Source organism: Propithecus coquereli, unplaced genomic scaffold (assembly GCF_000956105.1).
Source record: "Propithecus coquereli isolate 6110/MARCELLA unplaced genomic scaffold, Pcoq_1.0 Scaffold51, whole genome shotgun sequence".
Classification (NCBI taxonomy): Eukaryota; Metazoa; Chordata; class Mammalia; order Primates; family Indriidae; genus Propithecus; species Propithecus coquereli.
Window position 1 is genome coordinate 2156766 of NW_012150952.1, and position 10549 is coordinate 2167314.

General features: G+C 36.1%; 1 protein-coding gene across 1 annotated transcript in view; it reads right to left on the minus strand.

Annotated features, from left to right (window-relative positions):
* Window positions 1–10549, minus strand: part of TRAPPC8 (trafficking protein particle complex 8) — a 150283-nt gene that overhangs the window by 123707 nt on the left and 16027 nt on the right. Inside the window, exon 2 of the mRNA XM_012656570.1 lies at window positions 8519–8713. Within this exon, the coding sequence (XP_012512024.1) occupies window positions 8519–8713 (195 nt within the window). The remainder of the gene's footprint in view (window positions 1–8518; window positions 8714–10549) is intronic.

The window sequence follows — 10549 nt, forward strand, 5'->3', positions numbered from 1 at the left end:
GGACAACTAAAACTATATATAGAAAAAATTAGCTGGGCATGGTGGCGCATGCCTGTAGTCCCAGCTACTCGGGAGGCTGAGGCAGGAGGATCGCTTTGAGCCCAGGAGTTTGAGGTTGCTGTGAGCTAGGCTGAAGCCACGGCACTCTAGCCTGAGAAACAGAGTGAGACTCTGTCTCAAAAAAAAAAAAGAAAAGAAAAGAAATACATTATGAAAAAAGGATTGTTTCATGGTGGGCGTTGGGAGTTCTGAATAAAGTAGATCTTCAAAATAGTTATTCTTTGCAAAACTACATATAATAACACAGAAAGACTAGAAAATGCACAAGTCAATCAGGAGGGAAGTGGTTAAATAAATTATGGCCCATCTATTACATGGAAATACTATGCAACTGCAAGAGAAAGGGGAAAATCTCTATATATTACTATGAAGTGCTCTCTCAGGTACATTGTTAAGTGTAAAAAAGCAACAGCAGAAAAGTAGAAAAAAGCATAAAAATGAACTTTTGTGTAACAAAGAAAATATAAACAGCCATACACAAATTTGCTTATATTTTCAAAGATAAGTAACAGAAGGATAAATCTAATACATTTAATTATCTATAAGGGAAAGAAGAGAAAGAGGAGAGGAGATGAGGAGGGGACACAAATGCAGGCTAAATCTCCCTGAATCTTGCTTTATAGTTCTGCCTTTGGAACTATGTAAATTAAAAATCAAATCAAATCAAAAAGAAAGCAAAATATACACACATAGAGACATATACAAGTTCTTTTTTTTCTTTTTTGAGACAGGGTCTCACTGGAGCGCAGGGTTATGCTCATAGCTCACTGTAACCTCCAACTCCTGGGTTCAGACTATCCTCCCACGTCAGCCTTCCAAGTAGCTAGATATAGGCATGTGCAACCCAGACCTAGCTAATTTTTGTAAAAAATTTTCTGTAGAGACAGAGTCTTGCTATGTTGTCCAAACTGCTCCAGTTTTACATTTGTCTTGAGGCAAACAGCCTACCAAAGTGCTGGGATTATCGGTATAAGCCACTTTACCCAGCCCGTAAGTTATTAAATTGAAATAACAACTTTCCAAATACTGGTGGTGCAAGACACTGGATACTCAGCTACGGATATGAGGAAAAAAAGAAAAATTTAAAAATATATACAGCAAAATGGGTTTTATCCTTCTTACAGGTCACACTCAAGTTGATAAGTTTTCCCTTCAGCCATATATTTCCTTGAAAGGCTAAATTGGAAGTCCTCCTTCAATTTTGTTAAATGCCAATAAATCAAGGACACCCTACTATTTTTTTCTTTTTCAAATACTTTTTCCAGAAAGTGGAGGGAAAATGGTACTTTTAAAAATTTTTATGGTAACAGAAGATTTTAAAACTCTTTCCTTAAAAATTCTCTTGTATTAGGGCATTAAATATGAAATGTCCAATTTTGACATTATAAAAAAGTTCAGTTTATTATCTCTCAAACAAGAAGCAGCACAATTAATAAAGTATGCGCCTAAACTAGTGACGGTTTTGCCATCTTAATGACAGCTTGTTTATGCCAGCAGCGAAGAAGCCTGGAGAGCGAGCAGCAATGGAATCGAGAAAGGCATTTTCCACAGCTTGTTGGAAGCTGAATATTTTCCTTGCAAGAAGTGGTCCAAAGCCTGAAAGAAGTGTTGGTCCAAAGTCTGGTGAATACGGTGGATGATAGAGAGTTTCCAAGTCCAGGCTCTGTAGTTTGAGCAGTGTTGTGTGTGTAACATGTGGTCTAGCGTTGTCTTGCAAGAAGATTGGCCTGTCTCTACTGGCGAATCTCGGCTGCTTAATCACAAGCATTCGCATCATTTTGTCCAATTAGTTGCAGTAGACATCCCTGTAACTGACTGACCAGGTTTCATGAAGCTGTAGTAGATAATACCAGTGCTAGACCTCCAAACAGACATCATTAACGTTTGCTGATGAATATTTGGTTTTGGACTGTGTTTCGGCACTTCATCTTTATCCAACCATTGTGCCAAATGCTTACGACTGTCAAAAAGAATCCACTTTTCATCACATGTAACAATATGGTGTAGAAATGGTTCACCTTTATGTCATGACAGCAAAGAAAGGCAAGCTTCCAGACGATTCCTCCTCTGATGTTTGTTTAATTCACACAGAGCCCATCTGTCCAGCTTCTTTACCTTGCTGATTTGTTTCAAATGGTCCAATATTATTGGAATAGCAACATCAAACCTTGCTGCTAATTTACACGTAGGTTGAGATGGATTCCCTTCCACTACAGCTTTCAGCTCATCATTATCCACCTTGGTCCCAGGTCGCCCCCGTGGCTCATTTTAAAGATTAAAATCACAAGAATGGAACTTCTCAAACCATCAATGTATCGTGTTCATTAGCTACATCCTTCCCAAACACTTTGTTGATATTTTGAGCTGTCTGTGCTAGATTTGTTCCATAACAGAACTCATATTCTAAAATAACATGAATTTTTGACTTATCCACGGCTTCACAAAAATTGCTGTAAAAAAATTTTTGAAAGATAACCACAAGCCAAACCATGCATTTGAAAGAATGAGTATGTACCTTCACAATAAACAAAAAACAAAAGCATCAAAGTGAAATGTCAGAGATATCAACTGTCAAACTTAGCACTTAAGGAAATTGGACACTTCATACTTAATAACCTAATACTTATTTTGGGATAAGCTCACTATTTTGCTCACAGCCCATTCCATCTCCACATGTTCTTTGTTTGGAACTGAAACAGCAATAATGCTACTAAAGCGTGCTACTAAAAGTTTCTCCAAGCAGAATGTACCTTGTCTTGGTAAGGAAGGATAATATGTTCTTCCTTCTTACTAAAATAAGATGCAGCTCAAACTATACTATTCAAAGACCATGCCTGGATTTAGCAAATGTTGTAAATCAAGAGTAAACAGAAGAGATAACAGATAACAAAAGTTGAAAAAGCATCAAAAGACCGGCCTCATTTTAGAAAAATTAGACAGACATGTTAATTGGGATGAATGCAAAATAGTAGCTGACTGGGAAAAAAGATAATAGGCAAGGAGTAGAGGGAGAACAATCTGGAAACTGATATCACCACAAGAAATACCTGTGTATGATGAAGATTCTTTCAACTCCATCAATGTGTCTTTCCAATTACTGTACCAAGGAATATTAGCTTTAATTGACTGATCTGATGAAGAAAACATGGCACTGTGAAGCTAGAGGCTTATGAGGTAGATATCTAACATCTGTTTCTTAAACAGAACAGATGAAAGTATGCTGACTCACATTAATGGTAAAAATGAGAAGCATACTTCCGGACATCTAGAGACTTAATACCTTATTAAAATGGATAAAATCACTTCTTTATAGTCTCCAAACAGTATTGTACTGTTATAATAGAATTTTACTAAAATGAATTCAGTACTTCATATCTCATTCCCAGTCTTCAAAGCCAACATAAAAATAAACCTTAAAGGAGGTGCCCTATTGTAGTAGGGGAAAAAGATGAAGAAATTGTTTTCTTCTGGTATGTAGTTTATCCTGACCACTTGGGATTCTTTTAAAAATCTGCCTACAAAGTCCAGCTATAGTAATGCCTCCACCTGCTTTTCAAAGCAAATAGCACTGCATCCTCCCTTATGCGGACATGTTGACAGGGACTTGAGAATACAAGTAATATAATTAGATAAAATAATTTCTCACAACCAAATCATGACTATATTGTTCCTACAGACTATATACCAAACCACTTTAATAGACTGTTTAAAAATATAAATTAAATAAGGCCCCCTAGGATAAAGATAGTACATGTGAGAATCCTTCTCTGGAGAAATTATATGGCCGCTAAGAAAAAAAGTGTAAGTATTAATAATAAAAACTTTGCAACCCTCAAGCCTAGCCATAGCCTTACCAAACAATAAAGAAGTCCACTGATAGGCTTTTCTTATGCCCAGTCAGTGTTTTAACGCCTCCATTTGAAATAGAAAATAATGCCATAGGCTCACCAAACATTTGAGGAAAGTTTTCCAACATGAAAAAAAGGCCAAAACAAACAAAATAAAAATAATATAATGGAAGAAAAGGCACAGGATAGAAGAAAACTTAAAAACAAAAAGAAGCCAACAACAATTTATTAATATCCTCAGAGTTAAGATACTACAACATAAAACAAGATCTGCATGGCAAAAAAAGGAAAATTCAGGTAACAAAAAAATGTCTCAAGAAAAAACAAAAAAGAAGAAGGTGGCCAGGCACAGTGGCTCACGTCTGTAATCCCAGCACTTTGGGAGGCCAAGGTGGGAGGATCACTTGAGGTAGTTCAAGAAAAGCCTGAGTAACAAAGCGAGGCCCTGTTTCTACAAAAAATAGAAAAATCAGCCAGGTATGATGGCATGCACCTATAGTCCCAGCTACTCAGGAGGATCACTTGAGCCCAGGAGTTGGAGGTTGCAGTGAGCTATGATGACACCACTGCACTCTAGCCCGGGCAACAGAGCAAGACCCTGTCTCGAAAAAACAAAAAAAGAGAGCAAACATTAAAATTTCAATAGAAGAGTCAGAAGATGAAATCAAGGACAGTCATACCCAGAAAGTAAAACAAAAAGACAGAAATGGACAATATTAGAAAAAAAGATAAGAATATTAGAGGATCAACTCAGGAAGTTCTACACTGAACTAATAATAATTTCTGAAAGAATAGGGAAAATAATGGGGAAGAAATTAAAAGAAAGAAGAAAATTAACTTCTCAGGACTAAAGAGTATACATGGCCAGACTGTCAAAAGAAGCTACTCAGTAATGTGAGTGAAAATGGAGTTATAACATGTCCAACATGAAATTTCAAAGTAGCAGGGATAAAGAGCTTCTAAAAGTTAGAGGGATGAGGTGATATGTATCATAATAGCTTTCAGCTTTTTGAGAGCAATACTTGAAGCTAGAAGAAAAAGGGTCAATTCAGAGGGAAATGATTTCTAACTAATAACATATATAGCCAAACTATCAATCAAGTATATAAAATAAGAACATTTTAAGACATTAATTTCTCAAAAATTTTATTTTTCATGCAGCCTCTCTCAGGAAGCTACTGGAGATGTCCTTCAGCAAATCAAGGAAATACAAAAAAGATGTGAATGAAAGACTACCAAGAACAGAAAGGAAGGAAATCCCCAGGATGACAGCTGGGAAGCAGGCCCTGTAGAATAACCAGTTCATCATGGAATAAAATAGTGTTTCTCAACTTTTACTTCATAATTTTTCCCCTAATGAGTGTTTTTAGACTTTTTTCCTAATCGCTTTCTCCCACCACCAACAAAGCTTTTTAAGTAATACCACAGATATATTGTGTATCTATTTATGTACCATGACCCTTTGGAGAGCCCAAACCATTATATATTATATCTGAGATATTCTGCCTTCCAGGGCCAATTTTCAACTCACTGGGGGATGATATCATCCCCACTGAGAATGCATGGAGTAGAAAGAGAGAAGACTTCTAGAAAGAAATCTTGATAAGTGAGTTATTTGACAAATTAATCTGTTAAGTAGAAAATCCTACTGAAGTTTGAGAGACTAGCAAGAGATGCAAGGAACTCCGAGCAAAATGTTTTTAAAAAGACAATTACTAACTTCTATAAAAACAAATACCGTACAAGAAAAGCCCAAAAATGGCTCAGCAGTGAAGAAGTGAACAATATTTAGTCATAATATTATAACAGTGAATATTAACCAAAAATTATGAGATGGGGAAAAGGAAATAAGCTAAATCCTTATCAAACATAATGAGACATCAATAAATAAAATGAAAAACTTATTAAGCCATAGAGAGGCATATAAAAATATTACTTAGAAAACATAACAAATACCAGAGGAAAACACTAAAAGAATTGGTAGGGTGGGGGCAGGGAGCAGATCACTGTTTTTTTTCCCTTATAAGTCTTTTCAGCATTATGTCTATGTGCATATATTATATCATTTTGATACATTAATTTTTTTTTTTTTTTTTTTTTTTTTTTGAGACAGTCTCACTCTGTTGCCCTGGCTAGAGTGAATGCCATGGCGTCAGCCTAGCTCACAGCAACCTCAAACTCCTGGGCTCAAGGGATCCTCCTGCCTCAGCCTCCCGAGTAGCTGAGACTACAGGCATGTGCCACCATGCCCAGCTAATTTTTTCTATATATTTTTAGTTGTCCAGATAATTTCTTTCTATTTTTTTTTTTTTTAGTAGAGACGGGGTCTCGCTCTTGCTCAGGCTGGTCTCGAACTCCTGAGCTCAAACAATCTGCCCACCTCGGCCTCCCAGAGTGCTAGGATTACAGGCGTGAGCCACCGCGCTCGGCCGATAAATTAAATTTTTTAAAAGTAAAAGGCATATGGACTTTGGAGGTTAACAAAATACTTGCATTATAAAAAAAGATATATATTTTTTTAATATGATAGGTAACCCCTCTCTAGGTCCCCCTGGCACTTTGGCATACCAGATACGCCATATCTCTATTATAGTGTACTATGATTATAATGTATTATAATTGGAATGTAATATAATTACTGATTAACACGTTTGTCTCCCTACCAGACTGTGAACTTATAAAGTATGTCTTATTAATCTTTATATCTCAATACAAAGCATACAGCAGATTAATAAATATCTGTTGCATGAATAACAAAAATGTTAAGATCCCATAAAACAGAATGACAGAATTAAAGGTCTGAGAGAAGCCTTAGAAAGAATCTAATCAAACTTGTTTATTATCAAGACAGAAACATTCTCAGAAACACAAAGTGACTTATTCAAGTTATCTGATTAATTAATGGCTATGGTGGTATTAAAAACTTGGACACTCTGTCATTTGATTCATTTGCCCTTCACAATACAACACTGATGAAAAGAAAACAGTTCAAATTCCATTACTTTCTCAGAGAAATATCCAAATTTTTGCCTCATGTTGAAAACATATGCCAGGAACTACTCGAATATGTACTATATCCTAAAATTCAGATTCTTTTGATTGGTAAAGGTACTCATAATATTCTAAACTTAAAATTATCAAGTTAACCTATCTTGTTGGAATTAAAATTAATAGCAAAGAATTAAGAAAAATTATAGAACACTTAAACAAAATAATTCTGCAAATATTTCTAACGATACAAGTTAAAAAACCAACTAAGTTTGTGACCTAAAACATGCCCCGTAAGTTCTCTGCATATGTTTAGGAAAATCTTTAAAAACACAATTAGGAGGTATTAAAGTAGCACAGCATAAAGTATATGGCCAAAAAGATTATTTTATTAGGCTGCTAAAACATAGTAATTAGATGATGTACCTTTTTTTTTTGAGACAGAGTCTGGCTCTGTTGCACAGGCTAGAGCGCTGTGGCATCAGCCTAGCTCACAGCAACCTCAAACTCCTGGGCTCAAGCGATCCTCCTGTCTCAGCCTCCGGAGTAGCCAGAACTACAGGCATACACCACCATGCCCACCTAATTTTTTGTTTCTTAGTTGCCCAGCTAATTTTTTCTCTTTTTAGTAGAGATGGGGTCTTGCTCTTGCTCAGGCTGGTCTTGAACTCCAGACCTCAAGAGATCCTCCTCCAGCCTTGGCCTCCCGGAGTGCTAGGATTACAGGCGTGAGCCACCACGCCTGCCTAGATGATGTATTTTTAATCTTTTCCCTCTAAAAAACCTATCCCATGTCCTTCAATTAGTTAAGACTTTTTAATACTGTAAAAGAGTTACACTAAACACTTTTAACTAACTTTTTTTTTTTTTTAAGAGACAGAGTCTCCCTCTGTCACCCAGGCTGGAATGCAGTGGCCCAAAAATAGCTGAATGCAACCTCCAACTGCTGGGCTCAAGTGACCCTCCCACTTTAGCCTCCCGAATAGCTGGGACTACAGGCGTGCACCACCATGCCCGGCTAAACTTTTTTTTTTTTGTAGAGACAGAGTTTCACCATGTTGTCCAGGCTGGTCTCAAACTCCTGGCCTCAAGCAATCCTCCCTTCAGCCTCCCAAAGTGCTGGGATTACAGGCGTGAGCCACCACACCCGCCTGCTAACTCACTTTACATATTAATATATAATTTCACCTACCAGTCTTGTTATGAAAACATTTACCATTCAAATCAGATTAAGAAGCACTCATAAAAGATTATATATTTATTTATATTTTATAAACATTTCCTCCACTTAATGCCAAGCAAGATAAAAATACAATAAACTTAATGCTTTTTAATTAATTATATTACTTATGTCACAAAAAAAATGTCTCATTTTTTATCTGCTGCTAGTTCTTTCATTCAACAAGTATTTGTCACATCTATGTTCTACATATTACTTTAGGTACGGGAATAAAATAAAGAGCCAAAGTTCCTGGGACTGTTTTTCAACATTGTATTCACATGCTCTAGCATTCAGTAAGCATTTAAATATTTGTTGCTTGATCTTCCAAGTCAAAGAATTACTTTCTCAAACAAACAAACAAACAAAATTCATTAAAAAAAAAATAAACCTTGTTACATACCACTGATGTTAAGGTCATAATCTCCTGCCGTAATCACATTAGCTACTAATCCTTCTGCAGGCTGACTGCCAGAAACAACATCATTCAAAAGCTTCCGAATGGCTCCAGGCTGAGGTGGCTGGGTGATAATGTTGCTTACTGCTATCTTCAAATTTTTAATTATGTGAAGTTGATTATTAGGATCTCTCATATGAACTTTAAAAAAAAAAGAAAAGAAAAGAAAAACTGGAAGTTAATTCTATACAATACATAATAACCCAAAATTGGGTTAATGGTTTACAAACAAAAAGGACGCTCACATCAGAAACCAGAAATTCCAAATGGAACATTCTTCCAGAAACATAACTGGTTTACAACATTCCTTCATATTTCCAAAGGGCTAGCTAGACAATCTACAAACCATAAGACTCCTTCCTCTCACACAATGCTACTGCTCACAATTTCCCTACTGGAAGTCCTTTCCTTTCTCCTATGTTTGGAGTTTCCAGAAATCAACCACCATCCATACTGAATTTCTAATTCTCACCTCACGCTAAGGCTGGTTCACGACAGCATAAGGTCTGTGGTATCAATACTAAAAACAGTAAAGGGAGAGAAGGGAGAATTAAATGCTGCACGTGGTCTTCCTTCTGCTTTCCCTAGTCTTCTGCTTGCATTCTCATCTTCTATTTGACTATCATAAAAATCAATGCCCATTCTGGTGTGGGATGTTGACAGTGGGGGATGCTGTGCATTTGTGGGGTATGGGGTATGTGGGAACTCTCTGTACTTTCTATTCAATTTTGCTGTGAGCCTAAAACTGGTCTTAAAAATAGTCTACTCAAAAAAAAAAAAAAAAAAAAAAATCAACGCCCAGATGTCTTCTCCTACTCTGCTATATAGTCCTTGCTTCAATCTGAGATTTATGACCAGTAGCTCAGAGCTTCGGGACAGGGAATAGGTTCTGAGGTGATTGTAGCAAGAAGACAATGCCTACAGTCTGCTATAGGACATGTGAACATATATTTTTTCGCATAAATATAATCTGACAAGATGATTAATTTCCACAGTAGTATTAAAAGCAGTCCATTATAATGAAGGGCCCAGCTTCTGGAGTCAAACCTTAATTTAAATCCCAACCCATCACTTATCAATTGGGTTATCCTGAACAACTTTTTAACTTTTCTGTGTTTCAAATTTCTCATCTGTAACATGTGATTAATACCTACTTCACAGGGTTATTTTAAGGATTTAGGTGAGATACTGTAAGTGTAAAGCACTCAGCACCACGTTTGACAGTAAATGATGGAAGGGGTATTAGCAGCAGCAGGGACAACATCACCTACTTCAACTGCATCGTGGGTCACCATATATAAATAAGAGGCAACTTTGGATAACTGGTTTTGGGTACCTACCCACAAAAAAATGATACTTTGTTTTCAATGGAAAATGCCTGATATCAAAATTCAGACCTGCCTATATTTTAAATAAAGTCATATCCAAAAAGACTTTCCAAATTTCTTATGTGTACTCTCTGACTTCTAAAATTTTTAATTAAAAACCCAAGTCTCAGAAATATTTTAAAATACTGTATATAGCACGAATATGTACACTTTTCAATATAAATTATGTACAGAAAGTAGACATGTAAATTCCATCATAGTGGTTGCCTAACATGAAGGAAGGAAGGAAAAGGGACTAAGGAAAGGTAGAAAGGGAACTTCAACCATATCTATGTTTGATTTCTTTTAAAAGAAAAAGATAAAAAGCAAACGAGACAGAGGGTTAATATTTGTTAGTTCTGGGTAGTGGCAAGCTGGATGTTTCTTGTATTCTCTGCATTCTTCTGTAATTGTTATGTTTTCTAATTTAAATAAACACACACATGCCTCTCTCTATAGTTAAACTTCCCAGCTGGTCTAATTATGTAACAGAGAAACCAAAAAAAAAAACAAAAAAGACAATACTATGGTACATTTCTGTTATCTGTAGGAACATATTGCACAAGTATTTTCCTTAAAGTTGGTAATAACTGTCAAATAATGTAAGTAG